Source organism: Stegostoma tigrinum, chromosome 1, assembly GCF_030684315.1.
Source record: "Stegostoma tigrinum isolate sSteTig4 chromosome 1, sSteTig4.hap1, whole genome shotgun sequence".
In the NCBI taxonomy this organism is placed as follows: domain Eukaryota; kingdom Metazoa; phylum Chordata; class Chondrichthyes; order Orectolobiformes; family Stegostomatidae; genus Stegostoma; species Stegostoma tigrinum.
Window position 1 is genome coordinate 7,475,281 of NC_081354.1, and position 27,003 is coordinate 7,502,283.

The window sequence follows — 27,003 nt, forward strand, 5'->3', positions numbered from 1 at the left end:
TTTGATTGGCTTTAAACAATGAATAAAAGACCACACAGGAAAAAGAAACTTTTTTTTTATTAGACAAATAACACACAGAAAGCTTCGCCACTTGCAATGGAGCATCAACCCCCTATCCCCTCCCACCCCGAAAAAGTGTTCTTTATATGCGACACTTACATCAAAATAAGCCTATAAATATTGTTTATGGTTAACTATATTCTAACCCAGTAAATTATTGTAATTCAGCTTGTTTTTATAGTATTGCATCCAAATGAAAATCAATTATGAGACTTTTGATATGAAACTTGAGTGTTACAAGGTTTAGACAAGCCGGGCATGCTTCCACAAACTTGCCCGCAGTCTCTATAAACTGTCTCCTGTTGTAAAAATGGAGTGTTGTCTGACACTGTAGACATTGTATTTGTACAAACTAGAAACCTAACTATAATCAGACGCTACTTCAGAACAGGTAAAAGAGAAGAATTAGCTTCAAAATATATAACTTCTATATGTGAGTCCATTTGTGTTGTACAAGAGGATTCAGAGGAAACAGCCATGAGCCATATATATGTTGCTCTCAGTTCATTAATGAGTCCGAGTTAAACCACACCTAATGTTGATACCAAACACAGAAAAAAGTAGCTGTTTTCTACCCACCACAATTTCAATTTTTTTTTGTTTTACCAAAAATATTCTTTGAATGAAGATTAGGAAATCTTTCTCACCAGTCCTTTAGTTTCTTGACAGAGCTAACAGTATAGTGAAAGGCTGTGAAAGGTAGAGCCAACATCTCCAGACATTTGCTACTGCACGTTCATCGTCTCCCATGAAGGTGCACGTTTTGTTGCAAAATATATTGAAGTTATAATTTGACTACCGCTTGACTAACTACCCAACTGTTTAAAGCTGCAACTTAGAAAGACAGGGAAAGAGAGAGAGGGGGAGAGAGAGAGAGAGAGAGAGAGATGGAGAATAGCTTCTGAGGGTCATTGCTCTAGCTTCCAATGTCAGCATGAAGCAGCTAAATTGACCAATCTCCCTACAAAGTTGTGCAAATCTTTTAATCTACACCGTTTCACTAGCATTTAGAGAGTGATGCATGATGTTCTCCTATGTGTGCAGTGAAAATCTAGCTACACTATGGCCTCATTGTTTTGTTAAAGAGTTTTGTGTGAGAAATACATTACCTTTTATCGAAAATAGTTGATTTTAAAGATCTGGCAAAGCTATACATCATTCCATGTGACACAAAAGTCTTCAATTATTTCAGGGACTGTGGTTCTGTTGGATCAGTTGACAATAGACAACACATTTCTCCAGTCTGATTTATTCACTGTCAGTCATGTCAAAGCCATATCCAATAGGAGTATTGAAAGGATAATTGGATCAATGCCTGAAGGAGTCACACATTGCCACATTGGAAGGCAACACAGCAGGGCAATGGAATCAACTGGATAGAGCTTTTAAAGAGCTGGCCCTTCCTGTGGTGTTACCATTGCATGATTACCACAAGTTCAATTTCCAATGACCATATATTTAATGGAATCAAATCAGTTAAAATTTCAGCTGGATTTTATTTTTGCTAAATTTTTAGGTGTTCTATTAGCTGTCATCCTCAACACCATAATTATCACGACATTTTAGAAATTTAAATCCAACTTCATACAATATTTAAATGGGATCTGCAATTAAGATGCTGAAACATAACTCTACGTTTTGGTCGTTTCCTCAAAAGATGCACAAGCAGTCTGAAGGTTTAATGTTTGTTACTGACTGTCTACGAACATCGTAAAAATGGCCATAAACTCAAGAGATCCAATTTCTTCCAGCAGCAAGGACACAGATTCATCCAGTAAAAGTGAACTCCAGGCATTCATATCCCGCAGTATTGAGCTGACTAACACCTTGGAATCAATCATTGCCAGGATGTGCCAGGACTGGCCTTGTAGGAACCACTGTAGATTTAATGTCGACTGTACATCAGAAAACATTTGCAGAGGATGCAACCTTCCAAAGTTTGCAACCTTTGTTGGCAAAAAAAATGCAGGGGCCAAAGAGTATTTAAGTTTTTGTTTTGCAACATGATGCCAGAAATATTTCTACAATCACACGGATGGCTTCATATATACGTGGCCTTATAAAATATAGCATTCCTGAACTTGTGGCCTGAATGTTCTTTACTTTTACTAGCAGGACTGTGCCTTTGGTCCAACATAAAGTAATAGGTGAAACGGTCAGCAGCAAAAGCCCTGAAGTCCAATGCAGCAGAAATAAACACAGGTTGCAGCAAACAGGCTGGAGTTGTTGCGATTATATTTGGAAAAAATAAAAGCTGAAACTAAGGTCCTGGCCCCCACCCTTCCCCCTTTTCTTTTTAAAAAAAACACAAAGAAAGTTACGCCCAGGTTAGAACTACCATGAAATCTATCGTCTCACAAACTGAGTCCCGACTGGAAACAAAAAACCTTAAGGTGAGCCATTCATATGGAGGTGCCCCGGTCAGGATCATTGTTGAGGCTGTATGCAGCTGAGGGGGTTGGCTGATATGGGATAGAGGACATGGTTTTGATAGGACTTCGGAAGAAGCCTCCGTTTGGTGCCCTGCTCCGGAAGGGCCCAGTTCGATGGTCAGGCATAGGCCCGAATGAAAAGCCTGAGGCGGCTTTGGCAGACAGGCTGCGGCTTATAGTCTGGATTTGCTCCGGTATGAAGGTGGTCGTGGTGATGTGAGTGTTCCTGAAGTCACTGATCTGCTCAAGACCTTGCCGCGTAGGGATGTTGTCCACCTCCAGGGGAGTCAGGTCTATGGACGAGGTGGAAAACTGCTTGTGGGGGCTGTCATCGTCCGTACAGAGGCTGTTCACTCGCCTGTGCAGATGCTCCAGGTCAATCTCCTTATCCTCCTGTCAAAGGGAGGAAACAGAAAGAGATGTTGAGAGAGTCACACCATGCAGCGGGCCCAGGATGGAGGCAGCCCAACCTACAAATTCCGGCTCAGGCCCACTTTCAATCACGTTGGTGGGCAACATTTGATTTTAGAGGAACCTCTTTGTTAATACAATGCAGGATAGTAACACGCAGTGTGTGTGGAGTGTGTCTGTCCTCAGAACTGGTATCTTTGTCGCATTTCTGCTGAACGTTAGATAGTGTTAGGACTTCCATGGGATCTTACTGTTCATGCAAACCCTCAGAGTGCTGGCTGCCTTTCAGATCAGAGCATAAGGCAACAGTAAACATCAACTGCAGCATGAACTCACCATACCTCCTCTGACAACACCTCTCAAACCTACGACCTCTAACATGTGAAAGAACAATGGTAACAGGTGCAAGGGGAGCACCATCGCCAGCAAGTTTCCTCCAGGTCACACATTATCCTGATTTGTAAATTTATCACCATTCCTTCACTGTCCCTCACAACTCTGAGAAAACCTACATCTCAAGGCCTGCAGTGGTTCAAGAAAGTGGCTCGCCACCAACCTCTCCAATGATGGATGGCCAAGAGCTACTGGACCATCCAGCGAAGCCCATACCCCATGAATGAATTGAAAACAAAATCCTTTCAAATAGTGGAGAGACATGGTAGATGCATCTAGAATGAATATTTCTTTTCTTTGCATTTTTTAAAGGTGTATGAGGTAGAAGGTGGCTGAAGCAGGAATATTCCCCCACCCCATGATACTCCAGCTCTGACTTTCAGCTCTTTGATGTAATTCGGTGGGCAGCTTTGAATGTGTTGATCAATAAGTGTGTCCACATGTCATGAATGAATAAAGAGAAAGATCACGTGGGGGTTGATGTTCGGAATGATTTTTTATGCCACATCTGGCTTTACACTCCAAAAATATTTCACTTGTAAAATGATCTTTGATCTTATTCATACATGCTCTTTTTGGAGCTAGGAGAATTGATGCAAGAAAACACAACACTCAATTTATGCATAGCAAGGTCCTACAAACACCAATGCGATAATAATCAGATAATGTGTTATCGTCATGTTGTTTGAAGGATAAATATTGGTGAGAACACCAGGGATAAATCTCCTGCATTGTTCCAGTTCTCAGTCACAATGGGGTCCTGTGCCTTCAGATGAGACAGTAGTTTCTAACTGTCAGCTTCAAATCACAGAATCATTACGTACAGACCATTCAGCCCATCATGCCTGAACCATTTCTATTACTTAGTGCCAATCTCTTGCATTTTCTTCATATCTCTGCACACTATTTCTAGCCAAATAATCAGTCAATGCCCCTCTGGAATACCTCAGTTGAAAATCTAGATTTCACCATCTGCTGTGATGGGATTTGAAACTATGTTCCTACAGTGTTAGCCTGGGGTCCTGAATGACAGGTCCAGTGAGAGTACCATTATCTAGGTTTTAAGGGCTGTAGGTTTGAAATGTATAATCAAAGGAGCCTGATGAATTGCTGCAGTGTATCTTGCACATGGTACTCACTGTTGCCATTGGCGGTGGAAGGAGTGAATGCATAAAGTTGCAGATGGGCCAATTTCAGGGGCTGCTATGTCTCAGATAGTGTAAAGTTTATTGAGTGTGGTTGGAACTGCATTCATCAAAGAAAGTGAAGAGCATTTTCATCACACTCCTGACTTATGCCTTGCAGATGGGGATTTAGGAGATGAATTAGAAGGATTAGATCAAGAAGGGGAGAAAAAGATAAACTCTACTTTTGTAATAACACAGCAGGCCAAATAGCATCAGAGGAGTAGGAAAGTTTGACATTTCGGGTTGAGACCCTTCAAATTTTGTAATATCTTTTAATATATCCAATAATTCAAAATGGTGCTGGAGCATGGCAGCACTTAAAACACTTTTCACAGCTTTTGTTTAAATACATGTGACAATAAATCATTCAATTCACTTTGATGAATTACACACTCAGAATTTCCAGTCTTTGACCGGCTTTGTTAGCCACAGTATTTATATGGCCGGGTTCAGTTCGGTTCTTGGTCAATGACATCTGTCAGGAATATCCACTGTGGGAGATTCAGTGGATGGTTATGGCCCTGAATATCATTGAGAGGTGGTTAAAATCTCTTTGGTTGGAGATGATTATTTCTGGGCTACTTCTAATTTTAATTGCCACTTATCAGTGAAAGTTATTCTGTGAAGGTTATTTTCATAAAACAGGCTTGTATACCTTTGACTTGAAACGGTGAAGCTGATCAAGATTAGAATTTTAATGGATGCAAATGGAATTGACAGGAAGAAGCTAAATTCGAATGAGACATACCAGGAGTGAAATCAAGGAACGTATTTCCACACAAAGGGAGCAGAAAGCTCAAAATCCTTCCCCTGTGGATGTGGGTGCGTAAAGGATCAATTGCTATTTTCAAAACTGAAACCCATCAGTCTTACTTGTTGAAGGTATATGGGCCGAAGACCGGTAGGCAGTTTGGTAAGCAACTCACCACTCCCCTTATGAGGGCAATTAGGGGTGGGCAACAAATGTTAGTGACAAACACATCACATCAAAGAAAACAAATATTGAGTTCAAGAATAGACCAGTCACGGGCTGATAAATCATGGAATCCTTATAGTGTGGAAGCAGGTCATTCAGCCCAAGTAGTCCACACTGAGACTCTGAAGAGTATCTCACCCACTCCTGACATCGTCCTTTGCTATCCCTGTAAAGCTGCATTCTCCATGGCTAATCCACCTAGGCTACACATCCTTGGGAATGTGGGAGGAAACCACAGCACTGGAACAACCCCAAACAGTCACGGGAGGAATATGCAAATCCACACAGACAGTCGCCCAATGGTGGAATCAAATCCAGGTCCCTGGCACTGTGAGGCAGCAGTGGTAACCTCTTGGCCACTCTGCCAATGGATGGTGTAACAGACATAAAGGGGTGAATGGCCACCTCCTATTACTCTGATGGAAGGACTGTAGGAGAGAAAAATACTCATGCCCCATCCTTGACCCATGTTCTCTTTGAACATGCAGCCCATAGAATAAGGAAACAAAAAAAGGGGTAGGATTTACTTTCTCTAGCAGCACTTTGCTGACCTCACAGTGAAGGTATGTTTCATGTAAGGTTATGATTTCTACATTTTTCCAGTGAAAGGTGAGTAGTTTGATTTCTCAAGTTCTTACCTGCTAAATGAGTTGTGTGAGAGGTTACTTTCAGTCATGCGAGACTTCTCAATCCATCCAATTGAATTGTATTGGAAGAGGTCACATCTGCTTGAAAGGGTCAAGAGGGATGTCTGATCCCATTTTACAGGTTGTTATACATGTCAAGTTAACAAAAGTGGAGCCTCTCACAAGTGAATTTATGTTGCTGACGAATTATTTGGTTTAACGTTTGAATGTATATTTTGTAATGAATGTCTTAAACATGAAATTAGAACTATCTGATTATATGAAAATCATATGCTAATGAATTGTATTGAGTGGTTGAATACAGACACCACTCTACAGTCCCATACTATTTTATGTTCTACTTAAATTTAAACCAGGATAATTTTGACTATTAATGCCTTATTGTTAAACCCTGTTAAACCTTATTTTAGTAAAGACTGGTATTTCATGAAATTGGCTTATCACAGCTCTAAACTAAATGTACCTAATTTAAAGAAAATACATTGACACAGCATCTTTCACAGCATCTGGTCATCCCAATGCACTTTACAGCCAAACAAATACTATTAGTGCGGTTATTGCCGTAATGTAGGATATGTAGCAGCCAATTTACACACAGTAAGCTCCTACAAACTGATGTGTGCTAATGATCAGAGAATCTGTTGGTTGCAGAATAAATATTATCTGCAACACAAAGATAATTCCCATGTTCATTTTTGGAAAAAAATATTGCTTAGGATTTATGCCTAGCTGAGAGGGCAGTTGGGGAATTGTGCTGACTGCTCATTCAGAGGCCGGCACCTTGACAACGCAGTTCTACACTGGGATTTTAAGTTTGAATTTTGTGCTCAAATTCTGAAGTTAGATATAAACTACAGCCCCCTACCCCAGAGATTAACATGCTACCCACTACACATTAGCTAAGACACCTGAACAGGTGGCAAAATGGATCTTGGTATATCATGCAAAACATATACCAGCAAGACAGCATTACCTCTTATTCACATCCCAATTCTTCCAGGCAAGTCAAAAACCACTGAATGAAATTTGGGTTTTTTGTTTGAGATAGGCCGAGGATTTGCTTTTGTCTGCTCTGCAATCACACTCAAGATGCATTTAAATATATTTTTCCATTGTTGATGAAGGAACCAAATTCGTAATTGTTTGACACCATTCAGGTGATAGCCTACATTTACATGGCTGCCACTGTGGTCTTGCAGGTTATTGAGCGAATTAGTGAATTATGAATTAATCTGTTTTCCTGATGTTCTTCGAGATATCAGCACAATCTTTTATCGAGCATATAAACCGCTTCAATGTAGCAAATCAGCTGAAAGGTTGTGTTTTGGCAATGCAGCATTCCTTCAGGTTCCTGCTGGAGTGCAATGTGGACCAGCGGCTTTTTGATTCCAAGTGTGTTACCAAATGGTAATGAATGAGGTAATGAATGAACAAGAACCACATCATACCAAATGTGCTGAGTTTGACCTGGTCTTTAAACACTCACTATGACGAGTGACTACTGAACGACTTAGTTTCTTCTTTTCCCACCCCCACTTTCTGTTCTCCTCTCAGCATGTTCTCTCTTGATTCACCTCTAAACTGCACACCAGCCTGACTTTGGGAGATATATTGTTTTTCCTTAAACGACGCTGTGTCAAATCCCAGAACTTCACATCTTTCTTTGTCATATATTCATGAGGTGTTTGCATTGAATATACTTAACAGCCCAGTGGCAATGGCTTTCTGTGGTGATGAACTTCACAGATTCACTACTCTCTGAGTGAAGAAATCCCTTCTCACCTTTGTCTTAAATGTACAATCCTTTATTCTAAGATTACTCCCTCTAGTGTTAGGCTGTATCACATGGGGAAATAACCTACCCTGCATCTACCCTATAAAGCCTCCAAAGAATCTTGTATATTTCAGTAAGGTTGTCTCTCATTTTTCTGAACTCTTCGCTCCAATACCTCCTTATATCTTTACCACTTGTTCACCACAGTGTGGATTGAATTTAATTACTGGGTCAGAGAGCTGATTGTTCGTAATTGCAGTGAAATTGTAATTCTTACGGAGTCGAGGGTGGGGGCGCAACATTACAATTAATCGTATTCAATTCCATTATTGATTTGGCCTGTTCAATACCACGGATTAATATGGACACTGTTTAATTTGAGTTATTGAATGTCTGTAACTATGTCTGCCCATTTGACGGTCATTCTGAGAATTTTTTTTATTAGCAGACCACGAACTCAATCTGGAGAAATCCTACTCTTGACAAAACCCAACCAGCTTATTGATACAGCTGAGAGAAAAGGCTGGGCTGAAGTCAGCTCATTGTGCTAAAGCCTTGAGGCTTCAAAGCTGATACTCTGGTGCAGTCCTGACATAATGCTGCACCATTGGAGGCTCAGACTTTGACCTGAGTCATCAAACCGAAGTCATGTTGACCTTCTCAGATGGATCTATAAGATCCCATGGCTCTATTTGAGAGAGACCAGGGAATTATATCCAGTACCCAGACTATTACTTATCCATCGACAGACATCACTAAAAACAGATTACCCAGATAATGTCACATTGTCGCTTGTGGAAGCTTGCTGTGGGCACTTTGGCTGTCATAGTGCCTACATTACAACAGTGGCAGTGTTTTTATCCCTTTACTTCATTGAGTGTAAAGTGCTTTGGAGGGTCCAGAGTTTACGAAAAGCATTACATAAATCAAACTTTCTTTCTCTTATGCTACAGGAGTAATTTCAAAATTCCCTATTGGTTAGTCTCTTTGACCTTTGGACTAGTCAGAGCCTGCATGCCTCATATACTAACCCTAAATGCAATTCCATTACAGTAATTAGCACACTGGAGGGGACCTTATGTCTGAGATAAGTGGACATTTTTGCTCATGGTAATAAACGCTGTGGTATTTGTCTGCAGAAGGATATTGTCACCATCTTCTTTCCTTGATAGGATCTAAGGGCTTATTTGCTTTGTAGTGGTAGAGGAGCAATCAATGGTAAGTCTTAACAAGAAGAGGTTCTTGTCTTAACAAGATGTAGTTTATTGCACAATAACAATTAGCTACATGTTACATTAATGAGATAAACATTGGTACTAACACTAGGTGGAAATCTGTGAATTTAGGCCTATCGTCAGATGGGGTGGAGTGTAACACAGTCTCCAATATTAACTCTATCAAGATGATTACCTTACACAACAATCCCTTTCAAAATGGTGAGGCCTGCTGAATTGAAGTTAACAGGGTGACGAGACTGCTTTTTGATCCCAGTTACAAGTTTAACTTGACCCCAGAGTGAAGATGCATTCTCAATAACAAATGTTGTTGGAAAAGCTACGCAGGTCTGGCAGCATCTGTGTAGAAAAATCAGAGCTAATATTTTGGGTCTGGCGACCCTTCCTCAGAACCTTTCTGAATGGTTAGCATTTGAGGTGTGCAGGCTCTGATTAATCAGAAGGTCAAAGAGACTCAGCCATATGGAATTTTGAAATTAGTCAGAACCTTCTGGGGAAGGGTCACTAGAACTGAAACGTTAACCTTGATTTTTCTTCACAGGTGCTGCCAGACATGCTGAGCTTTTCCAGCAACTTTGTTTTTGTTCCCGATTTACAGCATCCGCAATTCTTTCAGTTTTTATTTAGCGAGGATGCATTGATCTGATCATGAACTATAAGGTCTGAAACAATGGCTTTAATTGAACATGAAACTTAAATCTCTGAGGTTGTGTGCTGGCATGCAGATGCACAATTTGTTCATGCAAACTCTTTACTCAAACGTGATTCAGTTTTTCCAACCTTACAACCATTTGTTTTGAGCTCTTACTGTCAATGCATGGTCCTATCACTTAAGGCATTGGGCACCTGCAGGAAGTACATTGATTTATTTAACAATGAAAAGCAGCTCTGAAGAACCAGTATTGGAATGAAAAGTCTCAGGAGATCATTAATAATATTTTCCAAAAGATTGGCCTGAACACAAAGCAGAGTATGTACAGATCACTGCAAATGATTCCTTGTTGATAAGTGAATTGTAAATGATGGAACAGCATTGTAGATGTACATGCACTACATGGGCTTCAGCGGTTCAAGAAGGCAGTTGACCACCACTTTCTCAAGGGCAATTAATGGCTTAAATATTGCTAAAAGGATACGGGATGTCAAAGCTTTTTGCCTTGCGCTCAACAGGACTAGGACGCATGAAACAAGCTTGAGAACAGGAACACCAATTTAAACAGAATGAGAAGAGAATGTCAGTTGGCTGAGCAATCAATTGATATGGAGATCTAGCAAGAACAGTTAACTGCCAATCTTCATTCTCAGATCAGCCAGGTAGATGCTGATTGGTCAGGGCATTGTCATGGGGATGCAACAGAAGTTGATTGTCTCCAATGACCCTGTTTTCCATGGAAATCATGCAATTGGCAAATTCCTTTTGCCTACATAAACAGGTCATGCTGGTTAATCGATGTAGCTTCTAGCACACATAAATGCATTGCATCGAGGGCCTGACTGCTGTTCTTAAGTTGATTTCTGGTGTAACTATTAGCACAGTTTGGATTATTTAATCAATGTTGTCTAATAGTGGAATTACCATCCAACAGTAGATACACTTTTCCAAGGCTGGAAATCCAAATCTAGTTCAACACTTTGGCATGCTGTCCACTGAGAATGATCGATGGGACATGTTCAATATGGTCAGTTGGTATTGGAACCTATGGTTTACATGCATGTGATCACAATGCATCTACCAATTAGATTCTATTTGCCAACCACACAACATAAACGTTTCCCTTTACTTTGGTATTTCTTGCAAATTGTCCTCATGAGGGCAAGGCGTAAGGCTCTGTAAAAATGTGGTCTATGTCAGCAATAGTCAAAGTTAGGCACTGCCGAGCAAACATTACTGTTTAAGTTTCAAGTAATTTCTGCACAGTCTTCAAGTTTAACTTGTCACATTAATGTCATTTAGGGACTTCTTCACTCACATATTGTCTCTATTGCAACTTTAAAATTCTCATCTTTTTGTTTCTCCGTGGTAGCCTTCATCTCTGCGACCCCTTTGAGCTCCAGAGCTCTTATATATCTTTATGCTCTTTCTATGCTGGCATCTTGAACATGCTGATGTGAATTGCTCTGGTGGCCATTCCTTCAGCTGCTTGGGTCCTAACTGCTGTAACTTCATTCCTTGAACCTCAGTGCATTTCTAACTCTTTTCTCATTCAAGTAGCCCCTTAAAACCTGCCTCTTTGCCTCATAATACTCTCTCGTCTGGTGTGACCCTGTGTCCAAACTTTTTCCATATTGTGCCTGTGAAGCATCTCGAGATGTTTACTGTCTTACAGTTGCTATACAAATGCAGTTTGTTTTGTTGGTTTTGCTTATTTTGTCAGCTGGCAGCTACAGCACTGGGTATTTGAGGGTATGTGTTTTTGTTATTTTTGTTTTTAGCCTGTACAAAGTAAATCCTCGGATGGTTAGCAGGGGACATCTCACGTGGGGGGTGAGCTGTCACTTTGTCACTGAGGCAATGTGTGCTGATGGCTGCAAAATGTTACCTCTTTGGAGGGGACACGAGATCCTTTCCGTCTGTTCCACCAGTTTTCCACGATGGCTATAAGGCAGGCTAAGATGATGCCGGCAGCCAGGATGCAGAATACCCCAGCGAAGCTGGCCAGATCGAAAGCACTGCCTTTCTGTTGCGCTCGGGATGAAGAGTAGATGTCACACTGTGCTGTCTTTGGCCACCACTTGTGCTTCAGAATGTCAAGGTCTCCGTGTTGCAGAAGTTCCAGGATCCTTGAGTTAAGGAAGAGGGACAAACACTGTCAATATGAGTTCATAGAAGAATAAGTCATAGAATCCCTACAGCATGGAAACAGGCCATTTGGCCCAACAAGTACATACTGCCGAACAGCATCCCACCCAGACCCAATATTCTGCTCCTGATTTCCCATGTCTAACCCGCCTAAACTAAACATCCCTGGGTACTATGGGTAATTTAGCGTGGCCGTTTCACCTAGCCTGCACATCTTTGGACTGCGGGAGGAAACCGGAGCGCTCCGAGGAAACCCACACAGACACGGGGAGAATGTGCAAACTCCGCACAGACAGGTACCCGAGGATGGAATCGAACCCAGGTCCCTGGTGCTGTGAGGCTGCAGTGTTAACCACTGAGCCACTGTGCCACCCAGAGTCATTCCTAAAATTTCCAAAAATAGCATGTGGAGAGGCAAAGAGTCACAGAGATCCACAAAAGAGACCCATCATGCTGGTCTCCTACAGAATAGTTTGTATTCCATTTTCCAGCACTTGGCCTGTAGCCTTGTATGCCTCAGCATGACAACATCACATCTATATACTTCAATGTTATGAGGGTTTCTGCCTGTACTACCCTTACAGGCAGACGCTCTCTGGGTGGAAAACGTTTTGCCCAGTGGCCTCACAGCTCCAGGGACTTGGGCTCAATTCTTGTCTCAGGGGGCTGTCTGTGTGGAGTTTGTGCATTCCCCCAGTGCCTGTGTGCGTTTCACAATACTCTGGTTTCCTCCCAAAGACGTGCAGGTTAAGATGGACTGGCCATGGTGAATTGTGCCAGAGTGCCCAGGGGTATACAGGCTAGGTGGATGAGCCATTGAAAATGCAGGGTTACAGGATAGGGTCACAGGGGCTAGCTCTGAATGGGCTGCTCTTTAGAGAGTCGGTGTGGACTTGATAGACCAAATAGCCCCTTTTCATGCTTTAGGGATTCTATGATTCCATGATATCCGCTAAACCTTTCGCCACTTACTTTAATGCCATTCAAATATTCCATACACTGCATATGTTAGTCAGTGAGTCTTGAATATGTATATGTTTAAGTGCATGTGTGGGTGTTAACCATGTGGTAGTCAGTATTTTCTGAAGCGTGTAAGGGTTGTAGTATAGGCTCTCTAATGCTGTGTAGGTCACAGCGACCTCGGAAAATTCCCCAGCAGCAATTCACATAGCTTCCACACGGGGGCAGACTTGGCACACAAAACAGAATTTAGAAACCTTCCCAAATACAATCAATCCTGCCTCTTGTGCCTCAGAATTACCAAAACACACATTTCCTTGACGAACGGTGCACAATTACTTAAGTACATATATTTAAAAAAAACTGAACGAAATGTAAGGTCAAAAGAATGAATGCAGAAGGTAAACTGAATAGGCAGGGACGCTGGTCAAATCTTGCATGCTCATTTGGGTACGATGTATTCCTGAGACCATTTGGCTCCATGCTATTAATTCATGTGCATCGAGCATTCTGTAAATGTCCATTCGGAGGATGACAAATTAAAATAGCAGAATAGTGCGCCTCAGTCTTGCACTTTTTTTATTCAGCAAGGTGGATATGTATGTGTACCTGAAGGACATTATCAGGAAACTGAAGGCAGCTGGGAGTGAATTGTTTAGCTTGAACGTTGAATGAGGTACGGATTTGAAGAGTTTAGGGGAGGTTACATTGGAAATATATAAAGCATTAGTTAGGGAGATTATGCTGGAACATTCAGGGAGGATTTGTGTTTGCAGTGGTGAGGGTGCAGAGCAGAATCCTCGAGAGTTTTAGTTATGAAGAGAGTTTGGATAGACTGGGCTGTTTTCCTTATAGCAGAGTATATTGAGAGAGTGAATGAATGAGTGAATAATTTATTGTCACTTGCACTTTACAGCGAATGTGACATAAAAAGACAGTGAAAATACAGTCACAATCTGGCACTATTTTGAATAGTTTAAGAATAAAAAAGGTACAACTGAAAGAAAGTCTTGAGCTAGCTCACCAATGACACCTGCGCTGCCATCCCTTCTCTACTGCCTCTCTGCTGGCTATGCTGGATCCACTAACCATTCTGGGTCTACCGTAACCAGGACTCCTTATTCTGGGTCTACTGTAACCAGGACATCCCATTCTGGCTCCACTGTAACCAGGACTCCCCATTCTGGGTCTACCGTAACCAGGACTCTCCATTCTGGGTCTACGATAATCAGGACACCCCATTATGGGTCTGCCATAACCAGGTCTCTCCATTCTGTGTCCACTGTAACCAGGACTCCCCATTCTGGGTCTACTGTAACCAAGTCTCCCCATTCTGGGTCTACTATAACCAGGACTCCCCGTTCTGAGTCTACCATAACTAAGACTCCCCACTCTGGGTCTACGGAAACCAGGACTCTCCATTCTGGGTCTACGATAACCAGGACACCTCATTATGGGTCTACCGTAACCAGGTCTCTCCATTTTGGGTCTACCATAACCAGAATCCCCCATTCTTCGCCTCCCGTCACCAGAAACTCTCCGTTCTGGGTCTACTGTAACTAGATCTCCCTGCCTCCAATGCTACACTAGAGGGGACATGATTGAGATGTATAAAACGATGAGGGACAGCGAAAAAATAGACTGGAGGACATTTTTCCCCTTGAAGAGAAATCAATGACCAGGGGCATAGATTTAACGTAAAGGGCAGTGGGGTTAGAGACGATTGAGGAAAAATCTTCTCACCCAGAGGCTGGTGTTAATCTGCAACTCACTGCCTGTAAGAGGCAGAAACTCTCATTTAAGAAATACTGAGATGTACACTTTCGATGCTAAGCCTATAGGGCAACTGCTGGACAATGGGAGTAGAATAGTTAGATGGTTGTTGTTGACCAGCACAGAATTGATGGTCTGAAGGGCCTTTTTCTGTGCTGTAGATCTCTGTGACTCAATGATTCTCTGACTCCATCCTTCAGGGTAATATTGGGAACCCATGAGCAGTCCCTTGTATCAGTTACACCAGCCAGGACAAAGTCCAAAACAATTGTTACGAACCAATCTCTCTTTGCATTGCCTATCATTCCACGCATGTGCTGGCTTCTCCAGGAATTAGAATTTAATCTTCAGAGGGAGACAGAGTCAATGAAAAGAAAAACCTTCTAAATTATTTGGATAAAATATTTATTATTTATGAATATGCAGGGGAGGTGGAGGGGAATGGCAATTTGACATCAATGAATCATCCTATTGGATAATGAAGGTGCCAGCATTGGGCTTACCTCCCAATTGGTGTAGGGAGGGACTCAGCAGGATGATGGCCATGCTGGGTGACGAATGGCAGGAAGAATGGTTGGAGGTCATGTGAAGAAACCCCCAGGGGTTCGACCAGAGTTGGGGACCTTTACAGTTTGTAATTTCGTTGTTGTCATGTACAATTCTGGCCTGATTGTGAAAGAAGGATGCGATCGCATTGGACAGGTTACAGAGGAGATGTATGAAGATGTTACTGTGATATGGTATATATGTACCTTTCAGATGGCATATCTTAGATGTTGTCTATCATTATGTGCCTCAGAATAGGATGTAACATCATGACTCTGTATTCTGAATAAAACTGCAATCGATATAAAAGTCAAATATGTCGAACGGCTAACACATATTATCTTTCAATAAAGAACCTGCTCTATAACACGTCTCAGCTAGTATGCAATATACATTTATGAGGCATGCGCAAGATATCAACATTGTATCAGCATGTAACCTGAGACGATAAAAGCCTCAGATTCCATCTTAACTGTGGCCATGTGAAGCATGCATGGCAATGGAAGCAAGTCCCTGTTCGTAACTGAATATCTTAATATTAGTTCAGCACTGAAGTGTCTGTGGCTGCAGTATATTGTATATTTCTGTACTGTAATACTCATGTCTAATTCTTTTGTTATGGAAGCTCACGCATCATTGCCTTATGAGGTAAAAATATCCGGTTGAAGGAAAAAAGCCTACACTGAGTAGCAGATCAGAACCCACATATTATTTCACCAATCCTTGTCACATGATAAGTACTTTTACAATTCATTAAAGAGCACAACAAATGCTTCCAGGAATAGAGAATGTTAGCGATGAGAAAAGATTGAGTGAACAGGGATTGTTTGTTTTCAAACAGAGGAGGCAGAGGAAAGATTTAGTTGAGATGCATAAACTGTGAGCAATTAGTCACAGTGAATAGGAAAGAACTAGTTCTCATTGCAAAGAAATCAATAACCAGGGAATATTGATTTAGAGAAATTGGGCAAAGTAGTTAAGGAAGAATGTTTCTCACTCAGGGAGTGTTGGGGTGCCTGCAACTTAGTACCAGAAATGAGAGGCGAAGTAGCCACCGTCACATTTAAAATGCAGCTGAATATGGACTTAAAGTAACCAAGAAAGCTACAGACCAAGAGCTAAAAAAGGAAATGAGGTTAGATAACTCTTTATGACTCTGCACAGACACAATGGATGGAATTTAATGCTGTCCCCTACTGTAAATTTGGTTGCTGGGTGATTTGATTGACCTCTGCTCCAATTAAACCTGGGACAGAAAGCCTTGTGTATGGCTGTCCTATTGTAATACCAACTGAGGTTCTGAAGTAGGCAATAAATGGCCACTTGTGGTCTCAGGGGGTTGCAGGTGGTGGAATGCCACAAAGAGCAACTACCCTCTGATTGGCTGGTAGGGATGAGTGGGAGGGTATTCTGCCCCCAGGGTACTCTCGAGAAGACTCCACACTTGGCATTTAATATGGTGGGCATTCATAGGAAGAGTGGGCAAAGGGCCCATGCTGACTCTCCAACTGATTGGTGAGAGACAATTCGCTGACATTGAATTCTACCTAATTAGTCAAATGGTCCCTCTTGTTGGTTAACTTTGTGTTTGATCTACAACCAAATAGCTGCACAGTGCTTAACACATTTCAGTAAGATTACTTTGAGTACCATTATGACAGAGAATTGGTGCCGTTAAATATATCAATGAATGCGCTAAAATAATAAAGTACTGTTAGGATTCCAGTTGTTATTATTACTGGACAAGTCAGATCACAGATTGAATTTTTTAATATTTTAATGAGGTGGTCTTTCAATAAAACACGTATACTTAATGCTGTTGGTTTGGTTTTAATACTTGGACAGAAGTTTATGATGCAGAAGAAATGAAGGTAACATTATAAATCAAACTATTTAATATAAAATAAGTTTAAAGATTTTGAAACACCTGGTAAAACACAATTCCATTAATGCCAAAAGCTCTCCTGAACAGAATTCATACCAGAGAGGATTTCCTCGTCTTTCACATCAATAGGGCGCTAAATTAACAATGGCTTTGATTCCCCGCCTTGAGAATCTGGCGCATTGAAAATATATATGCCACTAGTTCCAAATACAAAAATTCAAAATAAATAATATTAAAATATATATAAATCATACACCTTACACCACATACTTGCAATCAGACAGTGTATTTCCTGGTCTCTGGATGCCGAGTGATTCATAAGCCAGTGATGTACTTTTGAAGGTTTATCACAATTATAAAGTTGGTTGACTCGCGCAGAGCAAGGTCCTATTATCAGTTGTGAGATAATGTCTGCATGATCTGTTATTTTACTGCTAGTTGAGGAATAAAAGCGTTGGCCAGGACACTTAGTACACTCCACCAGCTGTTCTTCACCACAGCACCCATCCAGTATTTCATTGTGATGAGTGACAGCGCCTCAGCTCATCATTGCATCTGAAAGATAGAATCTCCAACTACATTTGTGAGCTATGCACTGCAAGTATCAGCCTAGGTTTAGTACTGATATCTCCAGCATGGGATTTGAACTCACAACCTTTACACTCAGTATACTAGAGTGACACAGTAGATCCCTAATGCAGGTAATGGCATTTGCACTGCAAAAAAAAAGCTCTGATTTCTAGCATCTTGTTTCCCACTCCATGAAATACTTTGAGCCATAAGATAGATTGAAATCATATGCAGTCTTCTCTTGTGCTGAAGGATTTGTAGTGATGATCTTTAGATTAAGAGTCTCATTATTGACCAATCAAGCTCGTGGGCAATTAGCCATAGTTCACAAAAGGATCATAGATATCTCTCTCCGTTGCAGAGAGATAGTTGGTTACATGTATCAAAATGTTGCATATTAGCTTTTCCAACATTGCATTGGTGAGGCTAAGTGAATCCTTTGACTGACATCAAAACCAACTGGGATATAGGAGTAGATACACTGCTACTAATTCTTCTTCTTGGTATTAAGATATAGGTACAATGTGGGTAAGGATGCTCACACAAAATCTTCAACAGAAGGTAGGTACAATCTTGATAATCTTAATTAGATCCTTTACATAATATTTAATTTCAAGTTACGTAATATCTGAGATAAACAGTAAGCCCTTGTAAAGCATTAGTCTCAACATATGATAATAAAATGTGAGGCTGGATGAACACATCAGGCCAAGCAGCATCTCAGGAGCACAAAAGCTGATGTTTCGGGCCTGGACCCTTCATCAGAGAGGGGGATGGGGAGAGGGAACTGTAATAAATAGGGAGAGAGGGGGAGGCGGACCGAAGATGGAGAGTAAAGAAGATAGGTGGAGAGAGTATAGGTGGGGAGGTAGGGAGGGGATTGGTCAGTCCAGGGAAGACGGACAGGTCAAAGAGGTGGGATGAGGTTAGTAGGTAGATGGGGGTGCGGCTTGGGGTGGGAGGAAGGGATGGGTGAGAGGAAGAACCGGTTAGGGAGGCAGAGACAGGTTGGACTGGTTTTGGGATGCAGTGGGTGGGGGGGAAGAGCTGGGCTGGTTGTGTGGTGCAATGGGGGGAGGGGACGAACTGGGCTGGTTTAGGGATCCATTCTCTAGATGACATGTCAACCATGGGCCCCACGCACCGCCACAACGATGCCACCCGAAGGCTGCAGGAACAAGAAGTAATCTCTTCAGCTCCAGCTTGATTGGGTTGTGAACTGCAGTTGCCATTGCTGTAATTTGAACACAGATGCTCCTGAGTTAGAGATAATGGGAACTGCAGATGCTGGAGAATTCCAAGATAATAAAATGTGAGGCTGGATGAACACAGCAGGCCAAGCAGCATCTCAGGAACACAAAAGCTGACGCTTCGGGCCTAGACCCTTCATCAGAGAGGGGGATGGGGAGAGGGAACTGGAATAAATAGGGAGAGAGGGGGAGGCGGACCGAAGATGGAGAGTAAAGAAGATAGGTGGAGAGAGTATAGGTGGGGAGGTAGGGAGGGGATAGGTCAGCACACAACCAGCCCAGCTCTTCCCCCCCACCCACTGCAGCCCAAAACCAGTCCAACCTGTTTCTGCCTCCCTAACCGGTTCTTCCTCTCACCCATCCCTTCCTCCCACCCCAAGCCGCACCCCCATCTACCTACTAACCTCATCCCACCTCCTTGACCTGTCCGTCTTCCCTGGACTGACCTATCCCCTCCCTACCTCCCCACCTATACTCTCTCCACCTATCTTCTTTACTCTCCATCTTCGGTCTGCCTCCCCCTCTCTCCCTATTTATTCCAGAACCCTCACCCCATCCCCCTCTCTGATGAAGGGTCTAGGCCCGAAACGTCAGCTTTTGTGCTCCTGAGATGCTGCTTGGCCTGCTGTGTTCATCCAGCCTCACATTTTATTATCTTGGAATTCTCCAGCATCTGCAGTTCCCATTATCTCAGTCTCAACATATGAGTAAGCGCGCGACTTAGTGACAACTGCACAACTTAAACTCTTCTTAGCTCCTCCCAGGAACTGTCCTTTACAGCCTGATGAACTGAGCTTCTCATGAGATGTCTGTTAGCCCTTTCATGTACTATCTCCTGTATACTACAACGTATGGTTTGAGGAGCACTGCTCTGCAAACATGGTGAATAGTGAGGAGCCTTCATGAACTAACGCAACTGGGCACAGGAATTGAAAGCACACTATTTGCACTGTCTTGCACCATGTGTTGAACTAAGTGACTCCTTTCCTCACACTGTATGGGTGCTTTGTGCTGGAAACTGTATTGAGAAGAGGCAAAGACACAACTCCTAAAGTCTTTCAATACCCACCAACCACACAATGAAAATCTCAGATCTTCTTTTAAGGTTCTCCACTATTTGCTGGTCAGGATAATTTTGCAAACTCAGCGCGAACCTTGCATTTATACCAGCTAGAAGGTCCAAGGGAAGAAAATAATCAAAGCTTAAAGTCAGAAGTCACACAATACATAAAGTCACCAGGTGAATTCAAGTGATGAAGGAGCAGCACTCCAAAAGCTTGTGAATTCAAATAAACCTTTTGGACTATATCCAGTGTCATGTGACTTCTAATTTTGTCCACCCCCCAAAACCAACAGCAACACCTCCACATTATAACCAAAGCTTAGTTTATGAAGCAGTCAGAATTTTAAAGGACTTTAATTTCACGATTAAACTCTCATCATCTACATAGGGAGAGTAATTGGTCTGGCACTCTGCCAGGCAGTTACTTAATTTCTTCAGAAAACAAGTGTGAAGCAAAAACAAAGATGCATATCACCTACAAAATGCAACAAGAGCCATGAAATTTCATCTGCAGAACAATTAGAAATGCTTATCAATTTCATGGCTCTTATTTTCAAAATTCATGCGAACCACTGCAAATTTTTTTTCAAATCCAGGTTGAAGCCTTTGGTGATAAATGGGTGCAATTATATTAAAGCCCCATTTCAGTTTAAAAAAAATGTGAACCAGCAATTACATAAATGTCTACCTTGATATTCACTGCCATAAATACATATCAAGCTGTTCCTGGATTAGGAAAGGTAATTGAGCATTACGCAAATTTAAGAAATGAATAATATCAAATCAAATCAGAGCATTATTAAAGACAAGAATGTTGATTTTTGCCTGATACTATTACACTTCTCAAAAACAAACAAAGAAATGTAGATGCTGGAAAACAGAAACACAAGCAGAAACTGCTGAAAAATCTCAGGAGATCTGGCAACATCTGTGGAGAGAACACAGCGTTAATATTTGGGGTCGAGTGAGCTTTCTTTGGAACTCCGGAACCGTTCTGAAGAAGGGTCACTGGACTCGAAACATTAATACTATTGTACTTCTACCTCAGATAGTCATTTTTGTAATGCATTCTTCTTTAAGAAATCAGTCCAGAGTAACTCTCATTCACTGAGATTGTATCCCAATGCTCCCCTCACTTTCCTGGTGGTCTCCTACATTTTTCCCTTCATAAACCTGATGTCATCAAAACCTTTGTTGCCCCTGTCTCAACACATATCATGTTCCAACCCCCTATCCCCACTGACCTATATTATCTCCAGTCATTCATTGTTTCATTTCAAATTTCTTATCCTTACTTTCAGAGCCCTCCCTATTTCTGAAATCTCTTCAATTCTAAAGCTTTTTGTGATCACTGTGCTGCTCTAATTGTAGCCTCCTGAATACCTAATTGTATATGCTCCACACTGGAACTCCTTCTTTACAGCCTATCATCTCTAGCTCTCTCTTAAATGCCTTAAACTCCTGAAAGTCTACATCCTTGACCAAGCATTTCATCATCCAATCTAATATCTCTTTATGGAGGTGAGTCATATTGGCCAGAATTTAGTGCCTTCTCCCAATGAACAGGGATCTAAGTGCAGGGGCCCAATAAACGTAGCCCAGGGCTCTCACATGAACTGTAATCACAGGGTTAGGGTGGGAATGGGAGCTGGGCTGGGTCTGGAGCAGGGTAGCTATGGTCAGGCTGGAGATGGGGGCTGCCACACTTTGATCTTCGAGGGCTATGCATCGGCTGCTGCACTTTGGTTAGAGTTGGGGAACGGGTGGTGTAGGGCCACTGTATTTGAGTTGGGTCACTGTGCTCTGGTGGAAGTCATGGTGTGGATGAGCAGCAGCACCACTGGGGTCCGTGATTTCTGTCCCTGTCTTCCCTGACGTGAGTTTGGTGTTGAGGGGCATTCAATTGGGCAAGAGAGTGGCTGGTGCGGACCACTCTGGTTTCCTTCCTCTACCTGTGGATGACCTTCCTGTCCAATCACCACTTGAGGCCTTTAAATGGCCAATTCTGGATCCCTAAGGACCTCATCTCATCACCATTGGCCTTGCCCTTAATATAGTTCATTGCTATTGTTACGATTCTGTTTGTAGGTTTGCAAACTCTCCAGGGTTGTCCTGTCATCTCCAGAAATTAATCTAGAAGACTCTTCAGTGATTAAATTCAAAGGGAAAAGTATCATGCTGTGATTTTCTTTGATGGTGAACACTTCTTTGTTTTCCAGCACAGGAGGTGAGAGGTGGGTTGGTGGCGAAGTGGCGGGTGCCTTGAGACTTGCCGTTGGGTAAAAGTGGAAGCCAAGCGACAATAGTAAAAGAAGCAGGCTGCCACATCAACATCCCCCACCCACCCCCCCCCCACCTCTTACCACGACCACCTTCTGCCCCAAACTATCTGAACCTACAGAAGCCTCATCAGACTGTACAGCCACCTATCGACTCACTCTGAGAGGGGAAGAACATCATCCTCATCTGCTAGGAACACTGATGATGAATAAACGTTGCCTTTGGCATTGATGGCTAAGTCCTAAGAATTTACAAAATGCAGGCGTTTGTTGACTGTAATGTACATAATGTGAGAGTTGGGTGGGAAGGGATATTACCCCGAAGGATGGATGGGTTATCCGTGTGCAGTAGTGAAAGAAATTTGAAACCTTCCTCCAACTGTGCACTTTTGTTTTAATATCGTTCAACCTGGTGTCTTGAGGTGAGGTGTTGCCTCACTACTTCTGGGCCTGAAGCTCTGGGTTCAAGTTCTAGTTGAGCAGTTAATGGCCCTGGAAGACGTGTTCATGATGTAGCCAAACATGGTAATTGTTAGTCTGTCAGTCCTGATAACACACCTAATGGCAGGAGATAAGAGTGGGAGGAGTTCATAGTCAATCAACCTGCAGTAATCAATGGAAAACCATGGAGTACTTTGCCAAGCTCGATCATAGGCTAATACAATGGGAGCCCACAGTTACTAATACCTCCTTAGGATGTAGTACCTGGAGGAGGAGGAGTGGGTCTGGGGGCAGAGAGACAATCAACTCTCAGAAGTCCAGTTGGTTGGTCGAAGGAGACTGTGCCTCATTGTTAAAGTATTTCTATTTCTAACGAATGGAGGGAAGAATAACGACAGGTAAAAGGAGGTACGAAGGACTGGGCCCATGAGGTCAGTGCATTTACAGAACTGTTTGTGGATCAGGTGCAGCAGGAGATTTTCCTCCAGGTCAGATACACTTTCTTTTCTGCAGACAGCACGGTTGGTCAGCTTAACTCTCATACTCTTGATCACTGACTCCCACATTACTCCCAGTGCGCTCATTTACTCGGAATCACAGAATCCCTACAGTGTGAAAGTAGTCCATTTGGCCCATCAAGCCCAGTCTGATCGTCTGAAAATCAGCCCATGTATAGCCACTCCATCTCTGTAACGCTGCATTTCCCATGGCTAACCCACTTCGCCTGCACATCCCTGGACACTGTGGGCAATTTAGCATGGCCAATCCAACTAACCTGTATACCTTTGGACTGTGGGAAGAAACCAGAGCACCCGGACTCACATGGGGAGATTGTGCAAACTCTGCAGAGACAGTTGCTCGAGGGTGGGATCAAAACTCAGGTCCATTGTGTGTTGAGGCATCAGTACTAACCACTGAGCCACTGTGCACTCTGTTTTGAGGTCTCATGGCTGGATGGTCTATTAATCTGGTCAGCTAAAGGGCTGCAATGTTGCTGGGATAGGGTAATGGACATCCTGTGACACCTGCAGGACATTCTGGAAGCCACCAAATAGGATTTCTGTAAAATCCCACTCTCCAACAGCTTCCACATCCCTCGTCTCTTCATTGTTCTGGATGCACCTCAATGTCTGCAAATGATGCTGCAAAAATAATGAGGTAATATTTCATAGCAATTTCATTTTGTCCTCTGCCCTATTGGAAAAGTGACAGCTTGCCTGTGTTTTTTTCCATTTTCTAGATCTTACCTGAGGTGTATAGTTGTAGACAAAATTATTTACATGAAACAATTCTCTGGCCATCTATGTTGATGGCTGCAGGACATTGTAACAAGTAAACAGCTACTGGAAAATTAATAGCCTGCTTTACAATGTAATGTTAAGCTCTGAAAGAGATCACAGATTTTAAACAACATGCCCTTTACTTGAAGTAACCCAACGCCTATTGATATCGAAAGGCCTCAAGTCACTTTTTAAAAATGTGTCTGTGGGATCTGGGACCTCATTGGAAATTCAGCATTTGTTGCCCATCCCTAATTGCCTTGAAGAATAATTAAGAGTTAATTGGAATCCCATGTGGGTCAGATCAGGTAAGGGGGCCGAATTTTCTTCCATAAACTGCATTAGGGAACCAAATGTGCTTTACAAGCATCAATGGCTATTTCATTGTCACCATAATTAAGGCTAGGTTTCAGGGCCAGATTATTCCAACTGAATTTAAATTCCATCAGTTGTCATGGTAGGATTAAACCAGAATCCCTCAAACATTTGTCTGGGTCCCTGAACTGGTATTCTAGTGAAGTTAACACTTTGCCACCATCTGTTGACACACAAAGATCATTATTTGTCAAACACACTGGATGCAGAAATAGCCAGTTTCAAAATCTCCCCACACCCGGCCTCATCCCATGTCAAACCCTCCCTCTCATTCCCATTTTCTTGACCTAACACAACCTGTCCTTCTTTTCTCCCACCTATCCACCCTTCCCATGTCACTGACCAATCCCTACCCCACCCTACCCGCACCACCTATCACCATCCCACCTACCTTCCCCAGCTCCAGCCTCGTCTCTCTATTTATTTCGAAGCTACCTTCCCCCTTCCCCTCGCTGTTTCTGAAGAAGGGTCCCCACCCAAAACACCAACTTTCCTGCTCCTCTGATGCTGCCTGGCCTGCAGTGTTCCAACAGCTCCACGCTGTGTTCACACTGGATACAGGGTACTTGAAAGTTGTTAATGCAAACTTCTCACTTCAAAGGTAATGAAAGAGATAAACAAGGTTACTACTTGTCATTCAACCTCAAGTTACTCATTGTTGAGCTTCTGGACACAATAAGATGGGATAAAATTGATACTCACTAATGAAGGCGTAGTTTACAGACAAACAACACAGATCTCTAAAAGGCAGAGATAGTAAGAACTGCAGATGCTGGAATCAGAGATAAAACAGTGTAGAGGTGGAGGAACACAGCAGGCCAGGCAGCATCAGAAGGAGCAAGAAAGTTGACATTTCAGGTCAGGACTCTTCTTCAGAAATGGGGAGGAGAAAGGGTGCTCTGAAATAAATAGAGGACGGGTGGAATTGAGAAGGCAGGTGGGATGGTGATATGAGAGTGTAGGTAGGCAGTGGTGGGGATTGGTCAGTGAGGTGGGAGGGACAGATAGGTGGAAAGAAGATGGACAGGTTGTGTCACGTCAAGGAGGCGGGGATGACAGGGAGAGTTGGTCATGTGATGAGGGTGGGGGTGGGAAGATTTCAAAACTGGTAAAATCCATGCTTAGGCCATTGGACTGTAGGCTCCCACAGTGGAATATGAGGTGCTGCTCCTCCAGTTTGCGGGTGGCATCATTGTGACACTGGAGGAAGCCCAGGATGGACATGTTGTCCGGGGAGTGGGAAGGGGAATTGAAATGGTTCGTGACTGGACGATGTTGTCCTAAGGCAGGCTATGTTTCACGGATTATTAATAGTTTCTCATGAAACAAAATGTTTCATTCAAATTGCCTCTTACTCTTCTAAACCCCAGTGAATATGAACGTAAGCATGGCCAATCTTAGAATCTCATCAAGTTAACACTGATCTATTGAGGAGAATCCCACTCAGACCGCTTCCCTATCCCCATAATCCTACATTTACCATAGCTCATCCACCTAGTTTGCATATTCCTGGACACCATGTCCAATCCACCTAACCTGCACATCTATGGACTTTGGGAGGAAACCAGAGCACCCAGTGGAAACCACACAGACATAGGGAGAATATGCGAACTCCACACCACCACACAATCCTTCCTCATAAGACAATCTGCACATTCCAGATATTTGGCTGGTACATTTTTTTCTGAAATGCTTCCAACACATTTACATCCTTTCTTAAATAAGGCTATCAATGCTCTATTCGGGATGTGGTCTCACCAATGCCCTGTGTAACTGAAGCATAACTTCACCACTTTTGTATTGAATATCCTTCACAATAAATGGTAGTATTCTATCAGTTTTCCTAATTATTTGTTGTACCTGCATGCTAACCTTTGTAACTTATGCCTGAGGATACTGAGACCCCTATACATTTTAAAGCTCTACAATCTCTCACCATTTAGACAATTTGCATCCGATCTTTTAGTATTTAGAAACATTTAATACTGCTTCAAGTGTCTGTGTATCTATTATGTTAGAAAGTCATGTACAATATAGAAAGTGTTACTCTGATGCGGCATGGGAATTATAATAATCAATAAGTCAAAGCCACAACTCTGATCAAATAGCTGATTGCGCATCATTCCAACTTTCAATGGTTGAAGTATCTTTTCTTTAAATAATTAATAGTCCTAGGCTTTGATTGCTTAATTTCACCTGTATTTTCTATTGGCAGTTTCTTCAAACCAATAGAATTATCAATGTCAGCACAATAGAACTTGACTATCCCAGTTTCACTTTTCATTCTGCTTCTGCAGGGGTTCATCATTCACTTTCAGTTCCATTGTGAATGGACGTATTGGTATTTAACTGTCATGCACAAAATAGTTAGGGCTGCATTGAAGCATAGAATGGTTAGAACACAGAAGGAGGCCATTTGGCCAATTGTGTCAGATCTGGCTCTCTGAGCAAACATTTCACTTTATGCCATTTCCCCTATCTTCTCCCTTTTACTTTGCACATTCTTCTTTTTCAGATAACAATCCAATTTCCTCTCGAATGCCAAGACAACCTGAAATGTAGCATTAGGAGTTGTTCTATAGACCAGACTGAATTTAGGAAGGGAAAATTGCCATGGTAACCCGACAGAGGAAGCTGTTTATAAAAAAAATCTCTTCAGAACATAA

General features: G+C 42.3%; 1 protein-coding gene across 3 annotated transcripts in view; it reads right to left on the reverse strand.

Moving 5' to 3' along the window:
* Positions 1-118: 118 nt before the first annotated feature.
* Positions 119-27,003, reverse strand: part of grid2 (glutamate receptor, ionotropic, delta 2) — a 961,209-nt gene continuing 934,324 nt past the window's right edge. For all 3 annotated transcript variants that reach the window (XM_059650188.1, XM_059650127.1, XM_059650148.1), the window contains 2 exons: positions 11,656-11,896; positions 119-2,885 (listed from right to left, as the gene is read on the reverse strand). In XM_059650188.1, the coding sequence (XP_059506171.1) occupies positions 2,463-2,885; positions 11,656-11,896 (664 nt within the window). In that variant the 3' untranslated portion in view covers positions 119-2,462. The remainder of the gene's footprint in view (positions 2,886-11,655; positions 11,897-27,003) is intronic.